The following is a 27,962-nucleotide window of genomic DNA, read 5'->3' on the forward strand; positions in this document are numbered from 1 at the left end:
ATATTTATAATTGTTTCATCTACCTGTTGAATTGTCCTCTTTATCAGTATATAATGACTCTCTTTCCTCATAACTGTTTTTGACTTATAGCCTATTTGATCTGATATTGGTATAGGTATCCCAGTTCTCTTTTGGTTACTACTTGCATGGTATATTTTTACATTCTTTCACCTACAGTTTACTTATGTCTTTGATTTTAAGCTGAGTCTCTTGCAGGCAGCATATAATTGATTCATGATTTTTTATTCATTCTGCCTATCTTTGCATTTTGACTGGAGAGTTTAATCTATTTTCATTTAAAGTTATTACTGGTAGTACACTACTGATAATACAGGGTATTGGATTTTTTTTGTTTCCTTTTGAGAGAAATGGGAATGTTTTCATATATTGTATTGGTAAATGCACAACTATGTGATTATACCAGGAACCATTGATTGTACACTTAGGATGGACTGTATGGTGTGTGAATAAAACTGATAAAACAAATCCATTATCAGTGATCAGCTGTGCCCATTCCTGTTCTTGGGGAATTGGATTTTTATACCTTTCTGTTACCAGCAGCTTGCCAGGGACTAGAACTCATGGCAGTCTACTCTGAGACTGGGGAATGGGCACTGATAGCCACCACATGGAAAAAGCCATTTACAATTCTTTACCATAATTTATCAGCCTCTTCCTCCCACTCTTCCCTGGATTCTGTACAGTGTTATTCTGCTTCCATGAGTTTCAAAATAGTTATTTCAGCCAGTTCCTGTGTGTTTAATAGCTGTTTTGTTTGGGGCACTGAGTCCTGGAGCTCCCTATTACAGCACCTTCCACTAAGCAATCCTTTGAGATAGTATGTAAAGTGGGGATCAGTAAAGTTGAATACCTTGCCTAAGGTTACACAGCTAGTCTCATGTGATTTTTTACTCTACCACATTGCTTCTAATACCAAGAAGAATGATACTTAACACTGTCTAATACCTGTTGGCAGTCAATTATTTCTTTCTTTCACCATAATCACTCTGGATTAACAACTGTTAATATCTTCATTTTACAGATGAGAATTTTGAGCCATGGAGAGGCTAAATTGATTGCAAAAATGTTGTTTATGTTGGTGACTAGTGGAGGAGTGGCTACTCAAGTGTTAGGATTCTATAGCTGCTTTCCACAACAAACTCATTGCCATTCCCCTAATCTGTTTTCTTGTCTATGAAATAATAGAAGTCCTACATACTCTCAAATGTGACTTTCAGGATTAAATGAAATATTATCTATTAAATAGCTCAGGGACAAACAATATATTTGTTAAACACTGACAACATTTCCCTGTTGGCCTTCGAATTTGGCACCTTCCTCCCATGCCCATGTGGACTTGGGCCACTGGTCCCTATTCCCTGTCTCTGTCTACTTGTCTGTGAAGACATACAATTAATTTGTTTCATCTTTTATTCTCTCCTTCTAGCTGAATCTTTCAAGGAATTTGCCGAATTACTCAACGAAGTAGAAAACGAGAGGATGATGATGGTAGGTCACATTACTGGGTTTGGAGCTGAGATCATGGCTGCTGCTGGTGAATTTTCCCATCTTCACTGGTTGGATTGATCCTCTGCTGTTTTTATCCCTGACTCATGGCTTCCTGCTACTTAAAATTCATTGAATAATAGACTTGCTTATTCTATCTCAAGTTCCCATTCTGAGAGTTTGGCATTAGATAGAGAAATTAGTATGGAAACCTCATCCCTATTAATTTCTGTGAGAAAGGAGTTTTGAAGTGGGTCAACTAGGTTGTTGGGCATGTTAACAAAAATTGTGGTCTTTCAGGTTCTTAACCATTTATTAATTTATAAATTTATTTTCTATTTATTATCTGTTTATGCATTCATTAATCTGTTCTTCTACTTCCAGAAATACGAATATAGAATTTATTTATGTTTGACATATTATTTTTTAAAAATTTAAGTGGATACTTTCTTCCTAACATTTAAAGTCTTATTATTCTGACATTTAAAAAGTAAAGCTTTTGCATTGCCCCCAAACCAGCAGCATTGGCATCACCTGGGAACTTGTGAGTATTATAGCACCCCAGGTTCCACTGCAGACTTGCTTGGAACTTCAACTGGAAAACCATGCAAAAGTGTATTAGTTGGTCATTGTTCTAGTTTGCTAGCTGCCAGAATGCAATATACCAGAAACAGAATGACTTTTAAAAAGGGGAATTTAATGAGTTGCTAGTTTACAGTTCTAGGGCAAATAAAATGTCCCAATTAAAACAAGTCTATAGAAATGTCCAATCAAAGGCATCCAGGGAAAGATACCTTGGTTCAAGAAGGCCGATGAACTTCAGGGTTTCTCCCTCAAGTGAGAAGGTACATGGCAAACACAGTCAGGGCTTCTCTGTCATCTGGAAGGGCACATGGCGAATATGGTGTCATCTGCTAGCTTTCTCTCCTGGCTTCCAGTTTCATGAAGCTCCCTGGGAGGCATTTTCCTTCTTCATCTCCAAAGGTCACTGGCTGGTGGACTCTGCTTCGTGGTGCTGCAGCATTCTCTGCTCTCTCCGAATCTCTCATTCTCCAAAATATTTCCTCTTTTGTAGGACTCCAATAAACCAATCATGACCCACTCAAATGGGTGGAGACATGTTGTCACCTAATCCAGCTTAAAACCACTCTTGACGAAATCACATCACCCAGGGAGATGATCTCATTACAGTTTCAAACATACAGTATTGAATAGAGATTATTCTACCTTTATGAAATGGGAATTTGATTAAAACATGGCTTTTCTTAGGGGGCATCATACTTCCTTTCAAATCAACACAGTCATTATTAGTTTTTGTTAGGTTCCTGAGGTTAACCTGGAAACTCTGAAGGGGACAGCAAAGAGGTCTACCTTCTTTTTATTTCATAGGCTGATTTACTATTGGCATCTCAGCTTTGTTAAGGCCATTTATTTCCATAGTGTTCTAGTTTGCTAGTTGCCAGAATGCAATATACTAGAAATGGAATGGCTTTTAAAAAGGGGAATTTAATGAGTTGCTAGTTTACAGTTCTAAGGCTGAGAAAATGTCCCAATTAAAGCAAGTCTATAGATATGTCCAGTCAAAGGCATCCAGGGAAAGATACCTTGATTCAAGAAGGCCAGTGAAGTTCAGGGTTTCTCTCTCAAGTGAGAAGGCACATGGTGAACACGGTCAGGGTTTCTCTCTCATCTGGAAAGGCATATGGTGAACACAGCGTCATCTGCTAGCTTCTTCTGGCTTCCTATTTCATGACACTCCCTTGGAGGCATTTTCCTTCTTCATCTACAAAGGTTGCTGGCTGACAGACTCTGTTTCTCATGACTATGTCATTCTGCTTTGCTCTTTCCGAATCACCTCATTCTTCAAAATATTTCCTCTTTTATAGGACTCCAGAAACTTATCAAGACCCACCCAAATGGATGGGAGCATGTCGTCACCTAATCCAGTTTAACAACCACTCTTGATTAAATCACATCTCCAGGGAGATGATCTGATTACAGTTTCAAGCACACAGTATTGAATAAGGATGAGAAGAAACAGCTGCCTTTACAAAATGGGATTTAGATTAAAACATGGCTTTTCTAGAGAACATGCATCTTTTCAAATCAGCACAAATAGCAAGAGCTCTTTCAATCTGTAATCCCTCTTCCTCTTCAACAATGTTATGTTGGCTTCTTAGACTACTGCTGTCATTTCATCCAGGCTCCTAGAAAAGTAGAATTGGAGGCAGGCCTTGGAGGTAGAGGAATTAGAAATTTAGGCACTAGTAATGGATAGGCCACTAAGATACTTGTTGACTTCAAACTAATAACTTTACTTCTCTGGGCCTCTCTTTCCTTATTTGTAAAAGTGTGAAAATAATCATCACTCCCCCATGTTTGTTGTAAGTACTACAATCTATAATGAACTTGGAAATGTTTTATAAAGAACAAAACCATGGATCATATAAGTGGTGTTTCTAGTTACTCTTAGTCACCTCTAAAATTTTACTTGCGAAAATGCAATTTGGTAATTATCTCAGTTTAAGAGTTTTGCTTCTTAGTATACTAGGGAGAGACCAATATGTGTGGTTTTTCTGAAGCCTGGTAGATGGCCCACTGGGCAGTTCATGCTCTATTAAATTTTCTCTTCTGCCCCAAGAGTTTGTGGACTGCTGCAAAACTGATCTCGAAGGCTTTCATCACCATTTCATTCAGATACCATTAGAAAGCTCAGCTGTATTTCTCCTCAGCAGTAGTTGCTCCTTGATCTCTTTTATTTACCTAATAACAAAGCTCTAAAATATTAAAGTAGGATTCATCTTTTGAGAAGTTGTTTTTCCCACCCTTCTTAGTGGCCCTTTGCCACAGGGCTGACTCATTCTCTTCTGTCTTTAAATAGGTTTTGCCCTTTGGTCTCCACAATTCTTCAATCATATGTGGAGTGTTAGCTTCTTATTTCCCACATAATTCTAGGGATGCTGTATAGGTTAGGCTCAACGAGGGCCTTTCATACAATGCCAGGAATTCATTGCTTGATTTCACTTCTCCCATTTCCTAAAGCCCTGATAATAGAACCCCCGTACCCTAATCTGAATAATCTGTGAGGTGTTAAGCCAATTTTATTCCTTCAAGAAGAGACTAAAAGAAACTTTGGAATTACAGGAAGGAAATTCATAGCCGTAGAATGTTGCAAGCGTCTAGTCATTCCTAAAAATAAATTTAAATGTTGTAGAAACTATGAAGGGAAGACCTAAGGAGGAGCATTCCAGCTCCAATGATGCTAAACAGTGGAATGTGTATCTTGGGAGAGGTAGTAGTATCTCAGAAGGTGACTATTAAAAGTCTGGACAACAGACTTCCTGTTTGATTAGGGATAGGGGATTGCCTAGGTGCCTTTCTGAATCTGAAGGCAATGTGCAAGGTTTGCCTTTGAGGACTGCCAATATTTGAGGCCCATAATATTTTAAACAGTGCACCTCTAATGCCCTATTTTGTTAACTAGTTAACCATCAAAGTTTCCTGAGCAATTCTGCAGTATTGGACTGAATACTATCTGTTCTGTTAAAATCTTTATCCAGTGTTAATTTGGTCTTCACTCAATAGGAGCCTGATTAGATGAAAACATTAATGTGTTTAGGATGTCATTTCCCATGCTGGGAATTCTACCCTTAAATAACAGGTAGAATTTTTTTTCTCTTAGGGTTCCCAAATTGGATGCAGTGATCAGTAAGAGAATGAAAGGCCAAGTTTGCTTAAAAGAGCTCTATTGAGTAGTTGCTAGACTTCTAAAGGGTCTAAGGATAAAACAAAATGAAAAAGATAAAGGAGTCAAACGTCAGCATGACCTCTTCCTACATCTTTAGTTCTCTGTCCTTACAAAGTACTATAATAACCAGTGAGTGTCAAAGAAAGGAAAAGTTTAAGAGTGTCTTTGTTGTAGGAGACTAGGAGTAGTACTGCCAATACAATTAAGGAAAGCTATGGACTCCAATTTCAGTGAATCATGTACTACTTTGCTAGATTGAGCTGGAGCCGAACACATAAGAAGTAGTGCCTGTGGAGGTTTTGGGGGAATTGTTGACACACCTACATATACAGGAAAATATCCTTTGGAACATGGGAAAACAGGGCCACAAGGGCCCAGTTGGGTATATATTCAGAGGCTTGGCACATGCTGCTTCCTTTGGAAGTAGCATGTTCATTTCTAGTTCAAAGGTAAACTTCCTCAGCATTTAGCAGATGCTTACTTTTTGTGTTAACTTTGTGAAACAGGTAATAACTTTTCTAGTTACCTACTGCAGTCTAACAACCTATTTCAAAACTTAGTGGCATTAAACTAAACCATTTTATTATATCTCACTGTTTCAGGGTCAGAAATTCAGACATGGCTCAGCTGGGCAAATTTTCTGCTCCACATGGTGGTATTTACCTGTCCATGGGTTGATCTGGTGGGTCTAAAATGGCTTCGCTCACATGTCTTGCACCTTGGTGGGGATGGCTGGAAGGCTGGGCTCAGCTGGGACTGTTGAGCAGAGTATAAACAATTGGCTTCTCCAGTTTAATAATCTCATGGTAATCTTACTACTTTCATAGTGACTCAAGGATCTCAGAGGGAGTGTTCCAGGAGAACCAAGTGGAAGCTATTGGCCTTTCATGACCCAGACTCAGAAGTAACTTAGTATTACTACTGCCTTATTCTAATTGTCAAAATGGTAACAAGCTCACTCACATTCAAAATGGAGGGGACACAGACCTCCCATCTCAATGAGGGAGTGTCAAAAACTTTGTGGCTGGGCCACGGTGGCTCAGCAGGTAAGAACACTTGCCTGCCATGCCCGAGGACCTGGGTTTGATTCCCGGTGCCTGCCCATGTAAAAGAAAAAAAAATAACAAAAAAAAACTTTGTGGCCATGTTTAAAACTTCTGCAGTAGTAAGGAACTGTGATAGAAACTGGAGTTTACTGGTTGTATGTCACAAATGACTTAATTTGTTTCCATGTGGGTTCACAAAGTTGGATAGCACAAAATCCAAAGTCCCCAAAAGTATAGGGTGTGTTGGTCAAGAGCAGTAGACTGATATTTTCAGCAGAAGAAATGTTTCCAGTCAAGGAGAGGCACTGGTGTCTATTTTTTACCTCAGGGCTGCTAGTTGGACTTTCATTGGATGAGAGATCAAAATGAATATTTGTAAGAATCAGGAACCTCTGTAGAAAAGCTTCCACTGGAGGATCTTGCAGGTATGAATTAGTAGACTTTTCTGCCTTTGGCTGATGTACACACCCTGCAATACTGTGGCCCCTAAACATCATTCTAGGAGGTAGGTTATACTGTGATTGAGCCCATATGTGGTATGGAAAGATTCATAGAGCCAGTAGATAAGAGAGGAGATGAGAATCATGTAGGATCTGTAAGTATAGGCAAGAAGTCTGTTTTTAGAAGAATCAGCAAGGGTAGGAGAGGTTTACATGATTTTATAAGGCAAGGTTTGTAGCAAATAGGGTTTAGAAAATTAGCTATAGAAACACTAGTGATCAAGAGACATACAAAGGATGACTCTGACCCTAAGGCAAAAATTATTTGTTCTTGTCCAATTTTATATTTCATGCTCAGTGTGGGCAGTCCTGTGTAGTAGATCTCACAGAAGATCAGTAGATTAAGATGATAGTGTTAGGAGCTACAGTAGATCATTAGGTCACAATCGCAGAGGTCACCAGGTTGTTCTCTTCATAAAGGTTGACCAAATTGCCCATTTAGCTACTACCTTGATTCATACCTGGACACAAAAAGGAGGTCTAAAATGCCTGCAGGATAAAATATGTGCTAATGCCCCAATATGCTATGCTTTTTGGTAGCAAGTTAAATTTTTCTTCTTAGTCTGGAGAATGCAGATATGATTAAAACTGATTTCCTGTTGTATTCTATTTTTGTTATGAAGATACATTTTGTCCTACCGATGACCCTTTATGTCTCATCCCGTAGGGAAGCCAGTTCATTGTTTCCCTCTCTTACAATACATTAGAAACTAAATGCAATGGGTTCTAAAATCCAGCCATACAAAGGCCTTCTCTGAGGTATTCCTTGGTATTGATGATAACTCTCACCACTGGGGAAGCAAATTCCACTTGCCGCCTTGGAAGAAGGCAATCTCCCAAGAGGTTTCTTCAGGATAAAGCTTTGAATATCTTTACTTGCCCATTGAACTAGGGGTCAATTTGGATCTGATGTTTTTATATCTCCAGAACCATATAAATGCCAATATTTTTAGTACCTGGACCAACCATTCTGATCAACTTCTGAGCATCTATAGTTATATAATTTGAGGGCCTGGTCCAGTGATGGTATAATAAACTTCAAGTACTGAAGGAAATGTTCTGATTTTATGATATACCAGGGAAGGACTGGAAATAATGTATCCTGTGATTTTTCCTGATATTATTATTCTAATTCATTTACTTCCCATGAAATTGCTTGCACCTGGTACAATTGGCCTTTTCATGTATTATCCATTCCTTTTCTCTTTTCTACATATGCTTCAGGCCTCCTGTGTCTTCTGCTGGACAAGATTGTGGATATTAATAGATAAGATCTTAGGTCAGGCTATCAGCAAAGTTATAGAGAAATGCCCCTGATGGTCCTTTCTTCATAACCTTTTGAAGCACGTGATTTTTTGAGACCTATGTGTAAAAAATGGACAGGAATAAAACTAATAAACTTCAACACCTTGCAGGATGGTATATTGCAAGGAAATGCCTTGAAACAAGGACTATTGTATTTGAACTTTGTTAACCTAAAACATGTGTATGTGTGTTTTTATCTCTAGGTACATAATGCAAGTGATTTGCTGATAAAGCCCTTGGAAAGTTTCCGGAAGGAGCAAATAGGCTTCACCAAGGTACATTTTCTTCCACACACAGAAAATATTTCTTGTAACAATCAAGTACTCATTAAGGCTGCCACTCTTCAAGGGTGAGGAGGGTTAATAAAAAAAATCATCATTGATGATAGAATGGTAGCCCATGACAAACTCTGGGATCTGTCCCGTGACCACTTATTGAAGAGTACTTTGACAAATACTGCTTTTTTCTTTTTTTGCTTTGTTATGTTATATATGTTATAATATGTTATAATATATATTATAATGTAATGATGATTTAAAAATCATCATTGATAAAAGTCAGAAAATCTGGAATTGATTCCTGGCTGTGCTGCCATGTAACTTTGTAACTGTGGACAAGTCACTTCTATTGGAGCTTCAGTTTCCCCATCTGTAAAATGAGAATCTGGGTTACCTACTATGTGCTGAACATTGGGCTAGTTGTTTTACACCTATTCTTCACTCACAACAACCGTGTGACGTAGTAGTGTTTCCATATTACAAATGAGGCAAGTGAGCCTTGGACAAGGTAAAAAATTTGACCAAAGTTATATGGTAAATGACAGTGGTTGGGATTTGGATCTGAAGGTCTTCCTAGCTCTAAATCCTTCATTTTTCCCATTAAGCCATAATTTCTTGATTTTACTATCCAACATGGAATCTCATAAGGATTCAATTCCTATTACTACTTTTTCCACTTTCTTTCTATTGGGGCCAGCCTGCATAGCTACAAGGAAGGTGACCAACTCTTACATAAGAGTCATATCTCCAAGAAACCACCTAGAATTATCTAAGTAGTGAAATTTAGGATAGAAGGAAGAGTACTGAACTAAGGAAGAAAAAATGTGGCTTTCAGACTCTTTCTGTGTGTTGTTTCAATTTATTGCCTCTCAGTTCTAAATTCAACCCTCAATACCTGTTCTGTAATAATGGACAGAATTCCTTTAAGTTTCTCTCCATTATAGGTGAGCACCATGGTAAACTTTCTCAGCAGAGGGTGCTGGAGGGGTATTCAGATGGAGTTTTGTCCTAGCTGTGCACCTAGAACATAGTTAGTCATTTGTCATAGTTTAATAATAATAATAATAATAGTTATTATTATTATCTGTAGTAGTTTGTATCTTCAAATTGGACCTAGACTGAGATACCTAAGATATATAGCATATACAGCTCCAAACCACAACACTTCACTTTCTGGACCCCAAAAGACATGTTCTTTCTACATCTAAAATACATACATTCCTTCACAATAGACTGAAAGCCTTATTTTAGAAACAATGGTAAATACAAAGTGTTGTCAAATTTGATTATGGTTGAAAACCTATGTCCTCTGTCTGTGGGTCTATGAAATCTAGAAAACAAGTTATCAGCTTCTAATATATAAGGGAGGGGCAGGCATCAGATAGATATTCCTATTCTAATAGGGAGAAATTAGAAGGAAAGCGGTCCACAGGTCCCAAACGATTCCAGAAACCCAGCAGTGCAAGGTCTGAGAGCCATCTATGGATCAAAGTTTTATCCGCATGGAAGCCCTACCTCTTGCAAGTACTTGCGCAGCAATCATTCTCCTCAAACCCTGGAGTGAGGGCTCCGCCCTCTGTGAGCATCAGGATGGCAGCAAGCACTCTGCAAAACCTAAGGCACAGGCCTCACCTTCTCCAAGCACTAGAGTTGTGGCCAGGCTCTCTGAATGCCTGGGCACTCATTCCACCATCTCCAAGCACTGGGTTGGCATTACTCTTCCTGAACAATAGCATGGAAGGCCTGACTACTGCAAGCACAAGGGCAGGTGAAATGCCCCCTATAAGCACAGGGGCGCATCTACCCTTTTCACTTACCTTGGTGGTCCCCCTCTCTTGGCCCAAGACCTTGGCTTCCATGGTTCTGTCTTTGAAGTCATTCTTCCTTCAATTTGTTACTTCTCTGTCCCTCGCAGTCTAGGCTAGCAGTGGTTCCACTTAGACAAATTTCACAAACAATTCATTAGCTTTGCATGTAGTTCACGGGGGTCCATACAGAGTTTCTCTTCAGCTCTCACCCATTTTTGAGCCCTCAAGAATCTTCCTGCCTCTACCCATTACCTAATTGCAAAGCTGTTTCCACATCTTTGATATTTACAATAGTAGCACCCAATTGTCCAGGTACCAAAATCTGTTTTACTTTCATTGGCTGCTCATGCAAATGCATGCAGTGGGTCACTGAAACAATGGGAATTTATTAGCTCACTGTTTTGAGGAAAGAGAAAGTCCAAATGATGCCAGAAAGTCCAAACGAAGACATCATCAAGGCAATTCTTTCTGCCCAAAGACTGGAATTCTGGGGCTGGTTGCCAGTGATCCTTTTCCTTGGGCTCCTCTGTCATGGCAGTGCACATGGCAGCCTCTCCTGGCCTCTCCCTTCTCTTGTGAATTCCATTGATATTCACTTTGTGCTCTCTCTGTAGCTTCTTATCTATCCGTCTGCATTTCATTCTACTTATAAGTGACACCTATAATTGGATTAAGACCCATCCTGATTGAGGTGGGCCACACCTTAACTAAATTTATTTCTATATATTTGTGAAGTTTCCATTTCTCCCATTGTTATCAATCTTTAGTTCCATTCCATTGTTGTCAGAGAACATACAGTGTATGATTTCCATATTTTTAATTTTAGTGAAGCTTGTTTTGTGAACGAACATGTGTTCTGTCCTCGAGAATGATCCATATGCACTTGGAAAGAATACATATTCTGTTGTTAGGTGAAGTGTTCTATATGTGTCTGTTAGACCTGATTGGCTTAGAGTATCATTTAAGTCTTATATTTTCTTAGTGCTCTTCTGTCTTTATTTTCTATACATTACTGAATGTGGCATATTAAAGTCTCCTATTCTTAATGTAGAATCATCTCTTTCTCCTTTCAAATCTGTCAATATTTGCTATATATATATTGGGGCTTTGCTGTTACATGCATCTATATTTATAATTATTATGTCTTCTTGTTGTATTTACCGCTTTATGAATTTATAGTGCTCTATGTGTCCCTCATAAAAGACTCTAACTTCTATTTTATGGAATATAAATATAGCTACTCCACCTCTCTTTTTTCACTGTTTGCATCATGTATTTTTTTCTATTCCTTAACTTTGAGTCTACTTGTGTTTTTGAACTTAAAGTGGATCTCCTGTAAGCAGTATATAATTGGGTCATGCTTTTTTAATCCATTCTTCCAATCTCCGTTTTTTTGTGTGTGAAATATAAAATATATACAAAAAAGAAATAAATTTCTGAGTACATTTTAACAAGAAGTTGTGAATCAGATTTTAAAGTTTTGTATGCATTACAGTTTCACCATTTTTCATTTTTTCTTCTAGCTGCTCCAAGACACTGGATACCTAAAGGAATATCAATATAATGATTCAGCAGTTAGACTCATTTGTTAAATCTTATCTTCTCTGTTATACTCCTCCTTCTCTTTTATTTCCTTTTTTGTGAAAAATAACATATTCAGAAAAGCAATCAATTTCAAAGCACATTGCAACAATTACTTTTAGAACACATTTCAGGGTTCAGTATGGGTTACAATTCCACAATTTTAGGTTTTTACTTCTAGCTGCTGTAAGGAATATATTAAGAGAAATATCAGTATAATGATTCAGAAGTTATACTTATTTGTTAAACCCGACCTTCTCTGTATAACTCCACCATCACCTTTGATCTTATTCCTACTCTTTAGGGGTATTTGGGCTATGGGCATTTAACTTTTTCATGTTGAAACGGGCAGTTGATAATATGGGATTGGGGATGGAATGGGTTTGTTTTAGTTTGCTAGCTGCCAAAATGCAATATACCAGCAATAGAATGGCTTTTTAAAAGGGGAATTTAATAAGTTGCTAGTTTACAGTTCTAAGGCCGAGAAAATGTCCCAATTATAACAAGTCTATAGAAATGTCCAATCAAAAGCATCCAGAGAAAGATACCTTGGTTCAAGAAGGCCAATGAAGTTCAGGGTTTCTCTCAAGTGAGAAGGCATATTGTGAATAAAATCAGGGCTTCTCTCTCAGCTGGAAGGGCACATGGTGAACACGGTGTCATCTGCTAGCTTTCTCTCCTGGCTTCCTGTTTCATGAAGCTCCCCGGGAGGTGTTTTCCTTCTTCATCTCCAAAGATTACTGGCTGGTGGACTCTCTGCTTTGTGATGCTGCAGCATTCTCTGCTCTCCTAATCTCTCTTATTCTCCAAAATGTTTCCTCTTTTATAGGATTCCAGTAAACTAATCAAGACCCACCCTAATGGGTGGAGACACGTCTCCACCTAATACAGTTTAACAACCACTCTTGATTGAATTGCATCTCCAGGGAGATGATCTAATTACAGATTCAAACATACAATACTGAATGGGGATTAGAAGAAACGGCTGCCTTTACAAAATAGGATCAAGATTAAAACATGGGTTTTCTAGGGTATATAAGTCCTTTCAAACCAGCACAGAGTTGATGTTCTGAAAAGACTGGACCCTCTCCACTTCAGGACTTACCTGGTCTTGAAAAGTCTGGAAAGTTACCCTAGTGCATGGAACCTTTGTAGAATCTTTCCCGTCAGTATACCTTAGGATTGGTAGGAATTTTGTTCAAGGTTTCACAGGTTATGATAGATAAAATCTCTAAATGAAGCTTGTGTAAGAGTGACCTCCAGAATTACCTCTTGACTCTGAACTCTGTCAGCCACTGATACCTTGTTACATTTTTCCTCCTTTTTGTCAGGTTGGTATGGTTGATCCCACAGTGCCAGGACCAGGCTCATCCCTGGGAGCCATGTCCAATGCCACCAGGGAGACTCTTCCCTGGATGTCATGTCCCACGTAGAGGGGAGGGCAAAGGTTTTACTTGCAGAGTTGGGCTTAGAGAGAGAGAGACCACATCTGGGCAACAAAGGAGGTCCTCCAGAGGTGACTCTTAGGCATATCTATGCCTAAGAGTAGTTTCTCCGCTACATACATAAGTTTCAGAAGAGCAAGCCTGAAGATCAAGGGCTTGGCCTATTGATTTGGGTGTTCCTAATGTTTAACATGGTATCCGGGTTTTCTTGGTGGTAAAGATTCATAGTTCCATATTTTTTCTCCTATCCCTCAAGGAACTTTGCCAGTAATTTTTATCTGCTTAATATATTCTGGGATGTACCCAGGCATTACATTAACCTACACAGAATTAAAGGTTCTCACTCTTATTCTGGGCTCCCTTTGTCTGGATTGTTAAATAATCTATCCAGACAGGTTGAGTTAGATTATGTACTACAGAAAATTTAGGTTCTGGACAAAATAAACCTTTCTTCCTTTGGTCTCAAAGGCTAGATGAAATTCTAAAATACAGGCAATGTCTTCCTTACCCCTGTATTCTGAGTTACCTTAATCCTGACATGGTCGGCTTTGTTCTTATCTCTAAATACCAGTTTATACATATATTATATATATATATATTATACATATATACACATATTATATATATATACATATATATATATACTCTCAAAATCCAGAAGTAACCATTGCTGCTCCAGACTAAATATGACTTCTATAATAGCTTACAATCTAGGTCCCTGTTTTCTTAAAAGTATTTTCTAAATGAGATCATACAATATTTGCTCTTTTCTTTCTGCCTTATTTTACCTCACCAAATGCCCCAGAGCTTCATTTGCATCATTACATGCCTCACAGCTTCATTCTTTTTTGTAGCAGCATCATGTTTGATTATATGAATACACCATCATTCACCAATCTACTTCTCAGTCAGTGCATCTTTCAGCCTCCTCCATCTAGTGGGACTCATGTATAATGTCCAGAGTCAACAATCTATCAACATTCTCAATTTTAGATGATTTCATTGTTCCCAAGAGAAAAATAGCCAATACACACACCCTCATCAAATAGAAAATCGAAACTTCCTCCTAACCCTTGTCCCTCCCTCCATTATGAATCCCTGGTATTGCTGCGGTACTGTTGATATTTTCTTGTTAAATATTGCCCATACCTCAAAATTATACACTCTTTATACAAGATTCATACCTTTGCAGTTGTTCATGCAAGAACTTATTTATATATGGTGTTTATCAGTGGGACATATGAGTCTATACAACCCTTTCAATGTTCACCTTCAATATGGTATTATTACTTATAGAGCCACTAGTGAATCACTTTCACTTATATCTTTTCCCTTAAAATTAAGTTCACACTCAGTCGCTAACCGTTCATCATCTCAAATTTCTATGTATCTCTAAGTCCCCTGTATTTTGCATTATAAGCCTCTGATTTTACCTTTACCATAGTCATAAAAGTGGACTCCTACAGTATCTCTCCTTTAGTGTCTGGCTTATTTCACTCAGCATTATGTTCTCAAGGCTCATCCATCTTGTCATGTGTTTCAGAATATCATTTCATCTTACTGCTGCATTATATTCCATTGTGTGTATATACCACATTTTGTTAATCCAGTCGTCTGTTGATGGGCACATGGATTGTTTCCATCTCTTGACAATTGTGAATAATGCTACTCTGAACATCAGTGTGCAGATGTCTGTGTCACCGCTTTCAATTCTTCTGGATATATTGGTATTGCTGGGTCAAAGGACAACTCACTATTCAGTTTTCTAAGGAACCGCCACACTGTTTTCCATAGCTGCTGGACCATTATATATTCCCACAAACAGTGTATAAGTATCCCAATTTCTCTACATCCTCTCCAGCATTTGTAGTTTCCTGTTTGTTTAATAGCAGCCATTCTTACAGGTGTGAGGTGGTATCGCATTGTAGTTTTGATCTGCAATTTCCTTACAGCTAATGAGAATGAGTATCTCTTCATGCGCTTTTGAGCCATTTGTATTTGCTCTTCAAAAAAATGTTTATTCATATTTTAAGTCCAGTTTATAATTGGGTTGTTTGTTGTTTTGTTTTGAGGTGTATGATTTCTTTATGCTTACAGGATATTAAACCTTTATCTGATATGTGATTTCCAAATATTTTCTCCCATTGTGTTGGCTACCTGTTCACCTTTTTGGCAAATCTTATGAGGTATAAAAGCATTTGATTCTGAGGAGTTCCTATTCATCTATTTTTTCTTTTGTTGCTTGTGCTCCGGGTGTAAAGTTGAGGAAGCTACCTCCTATTACCAGGTCTTGAAGATGTTTCCCTATATTTTCTTCTAGGAGCTTTATGGCAATGTTTCTTATATTTAGGTGTTTGATCTACTTTGAGTTAATTTTTATATAGGGTGTAAGGTAAGGGTACACTTTCATTCTTCTGGCTATCGATATCCAATTCTCTCATGCCAAGTCTCTTGTGCCCATTTATTGAAAAGACTATTTTGACCCAATTCACTGGATTTGGAGGCCTTGTTGAAGATCAGTTTACCATAGATTTGGTGGGCTATTTCTGTGCTCTTGATTTGATTCCATTGGTTAATACTTCTATCTTTGTGCCAGTACCATGCTGTTTTGACCACTGTGGCTTTATAATAAGTTTTTAAATTGGAGAGTGATAATCCTCTCACTTGTTCTTCATTTTAAGGATGTTTTTAGCTATTTGGTGTCTCTTTCCCTTCAAGATGACTTTAGTAACTAGCTTGTCCAAGTCTTCAGTATAAGTTGTTGGTTATTTCTCTCTGTTCATTTTTACTTTTATTCACACATCATACAATCCAGCCTAAGTGTGTAGACATGCCTTCACCACCATAGTCTATCTGAATACATTTCTTTTTCTGCCACAAATAATGCATATCCCTTTCCCAATCCCTCCTCCGTTTAATTTTGGTATAATGCCTCTGTTACATTCAGTGTAAGCATATTACAATGTTACTGTTGACTGTAGACGTTAGCTTGCATTGATTGTACTTTTTCCCATATACTATCTATTTTCAATACCCTGCAATATTGACATTCATTTGTTCTCCCTCAAGAAAAAACATTTTTTTAAATTTGTACATTTAGTCACCATCATTTTACATGCTAAGTATTCCTAAATTATACTGTCTCAGTCTTTATCCTCTATCTTTCACTCTGGTTTCATACCTGCCTTCAGCCCTTCTCCCTCTATCATATTCACATTCACCTTCATTCAGTGTACTTATATTATTGTGCTACAATCAGGTAGTATTGAACTATCTATTTCTGAATTTTTGCAGTCAGTCCTGTTGCACAATTGGTATTCATTCAGGACCAGTTACCCAAACTGTACCCTTTTTCTATCTCCTGATAACCTTTGTTCTTAACTGAAATTCTCCAGTTTCGCTCATTAATGTTAGTTCATATTTGTGAGACCATACAGTATCTGTCCTTTTGTTTCTGGGTCATTTCACTGAGCATAATGTTTTCAAGGTCCATGCACATTGTTACATGCTTCATGACTTTATTCTGTATTACAGTTGCATAATATTCCATCGCATGTATATACCACAGCTTGTTTAGCCACTCATCTGTTGATGGACATTTGGGCTGTTTCCATCTCTTGGCAATTGTAAATAACCCTACTATAAACAAGGTGTACAGATGTCCATTTGTGTCCTTGCCATCATGTCTTCTGTATAGATATGTAGCAATGGGATTGCTGGATCATATAGCAATTCTATACTTAGCTTCCCAAGGAACCACCAAACTGCCTTCCAAAGCAGTTGTACCATTTTACATTCCCATCAACAGTGGATAAGTGTGCCTCTTTCTCCACATCATCTGCAGCACTTGTCATTTTCTGTATTTTGATATTGGCCATTCTAGTGGGTGTGAGATCATATCTCATTGTGGTTTTGATTTGCATTTCTCTAATAGCCAGTTGTATTTCCTCTTCTGAGAAGTGTCTGCTTATGTCTTTTCTCCATTTTTTAAATTGGATTGTCTTTTTTTGTTAAGTTGAAGATTTTCTTTATATATTCTGAATATTAAACCTTTATCTGATATGTGGTTTCCAAATATTGTCTCCCATTGTATAAGCTGCCTTTTTACTTTTTTGACAAAGTTCTTTAATGCATAAAAGTGTTTAGTTTTGAGGAGTTCCCATTTATCCATGCTTTGCATGTAAGATCTAGGAAGCTGCCTCCTATTACAAGTTTTATAAGATATTTCCCTACATTTTCTTCTAAAAGTTTTATGGTCTTAGCTCTAATATTTAGGTCTTTGATCTTGTTTATTTTTTTGCATGGGCAGGCACCGGGAATCGAACCTGGGTCTCTGGCATGGCAGGCGAGCATTCTGCCTGCTGAGCCACCATGGCCCGCCCCTTTGATCCATTTTGAGTTAATTTTTGTATAGGGTGAGATATGGATCCTCTTTCATTCTTTTGCATGTGGATATTCAGTTCTCTGAGCACCATTATTGAAGAGGCTGCTCTGTGCCAGGTGAGTTGGCTTGACCGCCTTATCAAAGATCAGTTTTCCATAGATGAGAGGGTCTATCTCTGAACACTCTAGTTGATTCCATTGGTCAGTATATCTCTCTTTATGCCAGTCCCATACTGTTTTGACCACTGTAGCTCCATAATATGCTTTAAAGTCAGGTAGTATGAGAACTCCCACTTCATTTTACTTTCTCAAGATATATATATGTATATATATTTAATTTATCAGTTATTTAATTAGGCTCCTTCCAAGTCTAGAACACCAATTTGTGAGGATAAACTCCATTTGTGAGAGAAAACACAGAACAAAGGTATCCTTGGAGCTGAGGAACAACTTTGATTTTTGGCATATGTTGCCAGTCCATAGTTTTTTGATCAATCTTGCACTGCTTTGTAATCTCATTTCTCTTTTTTTGTATCAAAGATTTCATCTTCCTGGTGTCTGGGTTTATGTAGCTTCTTCTTGAAGTAAGCATCAGGGAGATGTTTTGGAATTTTCACAGCACTTATATCTATTTTGGTGGAGGTGGCAATGATAAACTTCTGGTGTGTCCTACACAGAGGAACTTGATTGAGAACCAGGGGTCCAACAACAGGTAGCAAGCCACTGCTTAGCTGCTTCAGAAAAACCACTCTCTTGCCTCTGTGGTGACCAGTGAGAATGATCAGAGCATTCCCAGGAGTGATGCTAAATTGCAGCTTTCTCACATGCTTACAGAAGAGTTTTTTGCCATCGCTCAACAGTTTCTAAAGCACATTTTCAATAGGATAATATCTAGGCTTTGCAAAGCTTAATCTCTCCAGTACCTCCATTTTTGTCACCACCAATAGGTTTTTATTGACAGTAGCAAGAACCTTTCCCTTTTTCTTTTCAATCCTGGATTGAGGTGCTGAATACTTCCTCTTGTGCATGGCCTTTTTGGAATGCATTGCAGATTGGGATTATCTGCCAATTCCTCTGATAAGGACCAGGTTTCAGGGGCAGTAAGGCTTCCCTTTCTTGGACCTTTTAGTCTTGAGGCTACCCTTTTAAACCTTGCCACATGTATCAGCCTTCTTGGCTTCTCGCTTCTTCTCATAGTAGCTGACTTCTCAGCCTTTTCACCCACCAACTTGTAAGATGGGAAAGAGCTCTCGAGATATTTTTGGCTATTTGAGGCACCTTCCAAATAAATTTGGTTGTTGGTTTTTCTATTTCTGTCAAGTAAGATTCGGGGATTTTAATTAGTGTTACATTAAATCTACAAATCATTTTGTATACAATTGACATCTTACTATAGTCTTCTAGTCCAAGAACATGATATGCCTTCCATTTATTTAGGTCTTCCATGACTTATTTTAGCAATTGATTGTCATTTTCTGTGAATAGGTCTGTTCTAGTTTGCTAGCTGCCGGAATGTAATATACCAGAAATGGAATGGCTTTTAAAAAGGGGAATTTAGTAAATTGCAAGTTAACAGTTTTTAGGCTATGGCAATGTCCCAATCAAAGCAAGTCTGTAGAAATGCCCAATCTAAGGCATACAGGGAAAGATACCTTGATTCAAGAAGGCTAATGAAGTTCAGTTTCTCTCTTATCAGGAAAGGCACATGACGAACATGGTCAGGGTTTCTCTTTCAGCTGGAAGGGCACATGGCAAACACGGCGTCATCTGCTAGCTTCCTCTCCAGCTTCCTGGGAGGCATTTTCCTTCTTCACCTCCAAAAGTCACTGGCTGGTAGACTCTCTGCTTTGTGGTTCTGTGGTGTTCTCAATTGTGGCTTTCTCGTGGCTCTGGTGTTCTCTGCTCTCTCTGAATCTCCAACTTTCTCCAAAATGTTTCCTCTTTTATAGAATTCCAGTAAACTAATCAAGACCCACATAGAATGGGTGGAGACACATCTCATCTAATCAAGTTTAATACCCACGTTGATTGAGTCACATCTCCGTGGAGATAATCCAATCAAGTTTCTGATCTACTGGAGCTGAATAGGGATTAAGAGAAACAGTTACTCTCACAAGATTTCTTAGGATTAAATCATGGCTTTTCTAGGTAAATAAATTCTTTCAAACCAGCACAAGGTCTCTTGTATCCTTAGTTTAATTTATTTGTAAATATTTTTATTCTTTTGCTTGCTTTTGTAAAGGGAATTTTGTTCTTGATTTCCTCCTCAGATTGCTCAGTACTAATGTATAGAAACACTCTTGATTTTGGGATGTTGATCTTGTACCCTGCAACTTTGCTTTACTCATTTATTAGCTCTAGTAGCTTTGCTGGGGATTTTTGACATTTGGTAGTATCATATGATCTGCAAACAATGAGGCTTTACTTCTTCCTTATCAATTTGGATGTCTTTTATTTCTTTTTCTTGCCTAATTGCTTTGGCTAAAACTTCCAGCACAATGTTGAATAACAGTTGTGACAGTGGGCATCCTTCTCTTTCTCCTGATCTTAGGGGGAAAGCTTTCAGTCTTTCCCCATTGAGGATCATGTTAGCTGTGTGTTTTTCCTATATGGCCTTTATCATTTTGAGGATGTTCCCTTCTATTCTTATCCTTTGACATGTTTTCATCAAGAGAGGATGCTGAGTTTTGTCAAATGTCTTTTCTGCATCAATCGAGATGATCATCTGGTTTTTCTGCTTTGATTTGTCGATATGGTATATTACATTAATTGATTTTCTTATGTTGAACCAGTCTTGCATACCTGGAATAAATGCCATTTATTTATGGTACATTATTCTTTTAATGTGTACCCAGGATTTTCTTGCTAGATGACTTTGTTCTCTATCTGTTCTTTGACATTCAGTTCAAGTTATTTCAGACCTCTACTATAGCATCTGTTTAACTGATCAGAATTTTTCAGTTCTTGTTTTTCTGTTTCTTGTGCTGCCTATATGGAGCCTTATTTTTCTTTTTTGAGGAATGTCTCCTTAGATATTATAGACCCCAGTTAAATTTTCCCAGATCATACTCGCCTCTTCTCAGAAGGAAAGAGTCACTCTGCATCAGTTTTACCTGAGGGTGAGATCCAGCAGATTGAAAAACTTTTCTATGAAGCCTCTAGATTCTCTGCTTTTCTTATCCTGCCCAGCATGTGGTGTTTGCCCGTGGCTTCCCAGCAGTATAAAGTGATGTGATGCCTTTAATTTCAGCAGACAGTTCCTGCAAGGGGTGTGTTTGAACAGAGGTGAGAGGTGTAGGTTGGCATTAATTGTTTCAGTTTTCCACTCCCTGGGGCCTGAATTCCTTGAGGGTGTGATTCCACTTGAGCTGGGCCCCATGTTTCTCTTGAGGAAGATACAGCCTTTTGGGAATTAACTCCTTTCACCTGACTAGTTACTTGGTCTCTCAGACAAGCTTAAATCTGTCCTTGCCTGGAGCAGTGCTGGAGCCTGAGATGGCTTCCTATTCTGTCTAATGAGCTGTTAAGTTGTGCTGAAAAAGCAAAAAAAAAAAAAAACCTTCTCAGAGCATGACATGACCAGCGCTCCTCGGGTTTGTCAATCAAGAGCTTAAGTTGGTACATGATTCTATGTATCTCCAGGCTCTGTGTGTCCCCATTTATTAGGGTCCAACCCTTTTGTAGTATTTTGTGCTGCTCAACTCAAAACGTCTTTTTTTTTTCTTCTGTCAGTACTGCCCATTCCCTGCTGGGGCAAAAACTTATAGTATTTTTAGTGCTTATTCAAGGTTTATCTGTGCTGGGGGCCTATTATCAGTTGTCAGAATTTATTAATTAATTCTGCAGTTGTAGCTTGCTTGAGCTAAGCCCGTGCCATTAGTAAAGTCTGTTTCCTTTTCCCTTTGGAAACCAGCCTGCCATGACCATGGGGGAGGTGTGCAGCCTCCTTGACTTGGGGGACTTACAGTTCTGTGTGGGGTCTCAGCTGGTCCAGCTTGTCTAGACTGGTGTATGCTGTGTGTTCGGTCACTGATGTAGTCCCAGCAGTTGTTATATATTGTTCCTGGCTATTTACTAGCTGCTCTGGAGGACAAACTAAATTCCACACTTCACTAAGCTGCCATTTTGCCTTGCCATCAACGTTTGTTTTTAGCTTTGTTAGATGTAGATATTAGCACACCTGCCTTCCTCTCACCCCTTTGAACCCTGTATTTTTGCAGCTATACCTTCACTACTTACTTTTAAGATTGATAACATTAGTATTATAGGCTACAAACTTAATTAACTCTTCTTAGTGATTATTATTAGGTTCATTGTATAGTGGCAGATCCAGGATTAGAACTCAAGTCTCTTTGCTCCAAGAGCATGATACTTGATATTCTTATTTGGGTCAAGATCAAGAATGATCTTCTTTACCTTTTTCTCCTAATTTCTTACCTAAGTGTTCTTTCCCCCCTACTCAAATTACTCCTTTGCTAATTTCTTCTCTCTTTACCACCTATCAAAATCTCCAGCACAAAGTTTGTGAGTCCTCCCCCATGTGTCCACATTAGCCATCACTGAATTAGCAGAAGCTTTCCTACCACTATCCCCTTCCACACCACCACATGATCCCCTACTCCCCTAAGATCTGCTCTGAGATCAAGGGAGGACAAACAGGCCTCAGTCCAACTTTGTTCAAGATGGGTCTTTCATCCGGCAGTGCAGAATGCTAGGCTATCTATCAGAGATGGCAGAATAAAGTCTCAGTCATTCTTGTGGGACACATGACAGAGAGAGTACTTGTACCCTTTTATTCATATTTTTTTATCTTGTCAGAGTTGTCTACAGTATGATATTTTCAATTCTCTTTCAAGCATGTCCTTGCCAGAGAATATATGCCACTGAATCAAGCTTTTGTGTGGTCTGCTGTGGATCCAAGGCCAAATTATCTGCCTAAGACATCTGATTGTGCATTTAATCCAATTATTGGAGGATTGGAGCTGTTGTGGAAGGTATGATATAGTGTGGTCTTACCCAATAGATGGCAGACAAGAGGGTATTGACAGCAGGTCATGGAGATGTCAGTCTTGCTGTTTCCTTTATATGAGCAGAGATCATTGAAAGAACTTTAGTAAAACAGAGATAGGATTGAAAAAAAAAATACAGAAAGTTGAACAAGGCACAAACCTGACAGTCAGAGTAGATGAAACTGCAAACTTTGTTCTTGTCCTGGTTTCCAGAAGACAATGTACTGTCCTAGGAGAGAAAGAAAGGAAGTAGAAAATCCCCCATGAACAGCTTCAAAGAATTTGAATGTCAGATTTTTCCATGTGTCTGTCTTAATGGTCAACAGGATGCATTAGCTGGAAGAGTCGAGTAGACAAGGTGTGTGAGAGCCAACCTATATGACAGTAATTCATAAGTGGTTTACAAGGCAACAAAAGATAATTTACATGACTTACAGTAATAATTACCATCTGCTAGGTACTTGATATCTGCAATGAGAATGAACAAATTACAACCAATGTATGTTGCATAGATGAATTTCACAAATATAAGATTGAGTGAAAGAAAAAATGCTAGCCATAAAACAGTACCTGGTATATGCTTCCATTTCTATAAAGACTTTTAAATAAAGAAACCAGGCAAAACTAAGTGGTGGTATTAAAGCCAGGCTAGTACTTACTCAGAGTTGGAGTGTTAGTGACAAAAACAGCACAAGTGAGGTTTTGAGGATGTTGGTAATGTTTTGTTTTTTGATCTAGGTGCTAATTACATGGGTGTGTTGTTTTTGAAAAATTTTTGAGGTTTATACATAGGATATACGTACTTTTCAGAGGATATGTCATAATTTCAAAAAGCATTCAAAAGATAACGTTAAAATCATTAACTTCTCCTCGTAGCATGTCTTCCACCAATGTACACACTAGGAAGCAGTAGCTCACTGAAGCTTCATGGATTTATTCTTTTGATCATCTTCATATGTGAACCTTCCTCCACTATTATGAATTTCCATTGCTTTTACCACATAGGTGAAATTCCTAAGCAATATGAGGAATTTTTTCCATAATATGGTGGTTAAACCTATGGACTCTGGAGCCAGATGACCTAGAGTCACATCCAAGCTTTCACTGAAACTTCCTAACTGTGTGTTCTTGGGCAAGTGACTTGATCCTCTGTGCCTTTGTTTCTTTCTCTATTAAATGAGATAAATAATTTCACTTAATTTATAGCATTATTGTGAGGATTAAAAGTGTTAATATGTATAATGTTTAGGACCTTGTCTGACACAGAGTAAGTAGTAGGCATTGTATAAGTATTTGCTCTTATTGCTTTTCATATTTATAAAAATGGAATCATCATTCTGCAAGTGTTCTTCTGTACCGTGCTTTTTTCCCCCACAGTATTAAGATTGGGCAGTTTATCCACATTGATACATTTAACGTGAATTCATTCATTTATATTTTATATAGTATTCTGTGGTAAGAATATGCTTGGATTCCTTTATCATTCTCTTGTTGATTGATAAGTCAATCGTTTCCATTTTATGCTAGTACATAAAATACTACTTAAAAGTATTATATGTCTTCTTGTACGTGCATGATATATTTTGTAAAGTATATATCTAAATATGGAAGTTCTGTGTCATAGGGTATACACATCCTCATAAGATATATTGCCAAATTGATATCCAAAATGGTTGTACCAATTTATGCCATCATCAGCAGTATGAACAAATTTTCTTTACTTCACATCCAAGGAACATATAATTTAATTCAGAAAGATGCAAGGGAATTTGGTTCAGCAAATGCCTCTTGTGTCTCTATTATGTATACAAAAGAAAGCAGTCATTTGTGGAAGAAGACTCGACTCTAGCAAACACAAACTAAAGTCTACTTAATTCCAAATGCAATCATATATGTAAAGTACCTGGCATCCAGGCCCCTTTGCTCAAGCAATATAGGTATGTACCTACACAGACTAATGGGGTAATGTTATTGACGAGATCATTTTACAAGGTAATCTGCCCTGAAAAATAGAAAAGCGGCTGCATGTTGCTAGAAGATAGAGGGTTAAAAGGGAAATATGCTGATTGTCAATAATTTAGAATCAACTGTGATCCAGGAGGAAAACAAACAACTGTTTTCTATCTCCCTTGCCATCTTCACTAGAGTAGAAAGGAACTGCATTGTGCAACAGACAGAGACCAAAGACTTTTCCTTTCCTTCTGCAACCAAAGTGAGAAATTATCTGCCCTTTCTCCCCATTCCAGTACCCCCACCACCCAACTATTTGAGTGTGTATTAGAGTTCTCCAGGGAAACAGAACCAACAGGATGGATATGTTTGTGTGTGTGTGTACATATAAAATACACACCTTGTCAACTTTGCACCATATACATCTGCATAAACCATACTTAATCTCTATGAAAAAAATAAGTCATATTTTTGCTTAACATAATTAAACTATCCTGCGTATAACCAGACATGCACTAACTCTTTCCGCAGAAGACCTTCCTAGCCTTGAAGACAAGTCATTGGGTAACATTTCTTTTTTTTTTTAGGGGGGGTGCATGGTCCAGGAATCAACCCAGGTCTCCCACATGAAAGGCAGGCATTCAAAGTACTGAACTACCCATGTACCTGGTAACATTCCTTCTTAAACTTGATAATCATGTAACTTAAACATTATGACAAAGTGAATACAACTTATGCTATATGATAAGGAGATAAGATAGGGAAGCAAACAAAGATATATTCTGTATATAGGTATACAAATATATTCATAACAAAACAAGGAAGAAATATTCCTAACCTTTGAAGTCATTGTTTCTATAACTGGTCACATGGTTGTAGCTTGTATTTATAAGTACCTTTATTCCACCACCCACTCCATATTCCCTTTACTCTCAGCAAACATCTCAGATGGTCGTAGCTCTTTGCATGTGGGATGTTCCAAATCTTTATTCTTGAAGTTTCTGGGCCTTAAGTAGTCCTACCTGGACTGAATAAATGCAGGTTTACATTGATTTTAATCACATCACATGGTAGTACTGAAAGGCATCCTAAGTGATCTTCTGTACTACAGGAAAGTCCTTCTTTACCTTCTTTATATAATAGCAGTACTATTTTTCCTAGGTAACAAGGATAAATCACCCCAGCCAGTATAGTAATTCCTTTCTTTGCCTTGATTCAGAGGCATGAGGACCCCAAAGTGGCTGGGTGGCAGTCTTAACTTACAGTTCAATGGAATAATTTTTGTGTCTCCTGGTGGAAGCACTCCTCCTTTTGGAACTAAGGCCTATAAATCAGCAGAGCTTAGGTACACAGGGACAGAAAGCAAAACATTTCTAGTGGCTCACTAGGGGAAATAGTGAGTAGTGCCATCTTGATTCCTGGACCTGTAAATCCTGACTACTGGAGATACAACACTATAGAGTGGATACTGTTTTAGAGCATATACTGCCTCCTGGAGAACATTTCTCCAGTTTAGCAAAATATTGTCATCTAGTTGGCCACTGCAATTGTGTCTTCAAAGGCCATTCCACTGTTCTATCAATCCAGCTGCTGTAGGACAATGGGGAACATGGTAAGACCAGTGATTCCATGAGCATTTGCCCAATCCCATACTTCATTTCCTATAAAATGGTTTCCTTGAAAAGAATCAATGTGTAGAGAATATTATGATTGTGGCTAAACCATTCTGTGAGTTCATGGATTGTAATTTGAGAGAACTATTGCATGCAGAGAAGGCAAACCCATATCTGGAGTATGTCTATTCCTGTTAAAATAAATCCCAGCCCCTTCCATGATGGAAGTGGTCCAATGTAATCAATCTGCCACCAGGGAACAGTCTGATCACCTCAGGGAATGGGGCAATTTTGGGACCTGAGTGTTGGTTTCTGTTGCTGGCAGATTGAGCACTCAGCAGTGGTTGTATCCAAATCATCCTTGGTGAGTGGAAGTCTGAGTTGCTAAGACCATGCATAATGTTCATCCCTATTGCTGTGGTCACAATGTTCACGAGCCCGCTGGGCAATGACAGGAGTGGCTGGGAAAATAGGCCAACTGGTATCCACAGAACAGATCATCTTATCCACTTGATTATTAAAAGCTTCCTCTGATAAAATCACCCACTGCAGAGCATTCCCATGGAATACAAATATCCTCATGTTTTTCACTCAGTCAAAAAGTCTATCCACGGGAGGGCCATCGTGGCTCAGCAGGCAAGAATGCTCACCTGCCATGCCAGAGGACCCGGGTTCGATTCCCGGTGCCTGCCCATGTTAAAAAAAAAAAAAAGTCTATCCACGCAGTCACTCCTAGACCACTTTTTCACAAATTTTCCAATCATGTTCTTTTCTAAGTCCCTTAATCTCCAGCCAAGCTATTGGCCACAGCCCATGAATCAGTATACAAATGCACTTTTGGCCCTTTCTCCTTCGAAGCAAAATGAACAGTCAGGGGTACAACTCAGTATTCTATCCACTGGGAGGATTTATCTTCACCATTGTCTTTCAGGGATGGCCCAGAAAGGGGCGTAGTGCCGCAGTTACCCACTTTTGGTTGATACCTCTGTATCGTTCTGAACTGTCTATAAACCAGGCCATGGTTTTCTCTTCTTCAGTCAGCTGATCATGGGACATCCTCACAAGGCCATAGCTGCAGGTTGGGAAAAAGAAGGTAATGTGTCAGGAGTGGAGGCCATGGGCATTTAGGCCACGTCTTTGTGTAACTCACTTGTGCCTTCAGGGTCTTCTCAAGCCTGATCTCATATATACCACTTCCATTTTATCATTAAGTGTTGCTTGATCATAAAAAGCATATGGCCAACTTTCTCGCTTAGTGAATCAGACAATGCCCGGTTCATAATAGGCAACTCAGGTCTCATCATAACTTGGTGGCCCACAATTCAGCCTTTGGTCTCTATCAAGGCCCACTAGCAGACCAAAAACTGTTTCCAAGAAGGCGAGTAGTCATTTGCAGTGGATGGCAAGGGTTTGTTCTAAAATCCTGAAGGTCTGCACTGTCTGGATAATATGACCCAAATGTCAGAGTGGCATGCACAGCGGCTGAGACCTGTGACAGAGCCTCCTGTTGTTATGGTCCCCACACAAAACGACCAGCTTTTCATATCACTTGGTAAATGAGCTGGAGTGACACAACCAAATGAGGAATATTATCCCTTTTTTGTCTGGCTTATTTCACCCAACATTATGTCTTCAAGTTTCATCCATGTTGTTGCATGTATCAGGACTTCATTCCTTTTTATGACTGAATGATGGTTCATTGCATGCATATTCTGCATTTTGTTTATCCATTCATTGGTAATGGTCCCTTAGGATGTTTCCATCTTTTGGCAATTGTGAATAATGCCTCT

General features: G+C 38.5%; 1 protein-coding gene and 1 pseudogene across 2 annotated transcripts in view; one reads left to right on the forward strand and one right to left on the reverse strand.

Annotated features, from left to right (window-relative positions):
* OPHN1 (oligophrenin 1) overlaps window positions 1-27,962 on the forward strand; it is a 528,296-nt gene that overhangs the window by 241,276 nt on the left and 259,058 nt on the right. The window contains exons 4-6 of one of the 2 annotated variants that reach the window (XM_077146702.1): window positions 1,448-1,509; window positions 8,309-8,380; window positions 22,457-22,594. In XM_077146702.1, the coding sequence (XP_077002817.1) occupies window positions 1,448-1,509; window positions 8,309-8,380; window positions 22,457-22,594 (272 nt within the window). The remainder of the gene's footprint in view (window positions 1-1,447; window positions 1,510-8,308; window positions 8,381-22,456; window positions 22,595-27,962) is intronic. The other variant, XM_077146703.1, reaches the window with a different exon arrangement.
* Window positions 17,971-21,737, reverse strand: LOC143670992 (large ribosomal subunit protein eL6 pseudogene; annotated as a pseudogene).

The sequence above is a fragment of the Tamandua tetradactyla genome, chromosome X (assembly GCF_023851605.1).
Source record: "Tamandua tetradactyla isolate mTamTet1 chromosome X, mTamTet1.pri, whole genome shotgun sequence".
Classification (NCBI taxonomy): domain Eukaryota; kingdom Metazoa; phylum Chordata; class Mammalia; order Pilosa; family Myrmecophagidae; genus Tamandua; species Tamandua tetradactyla.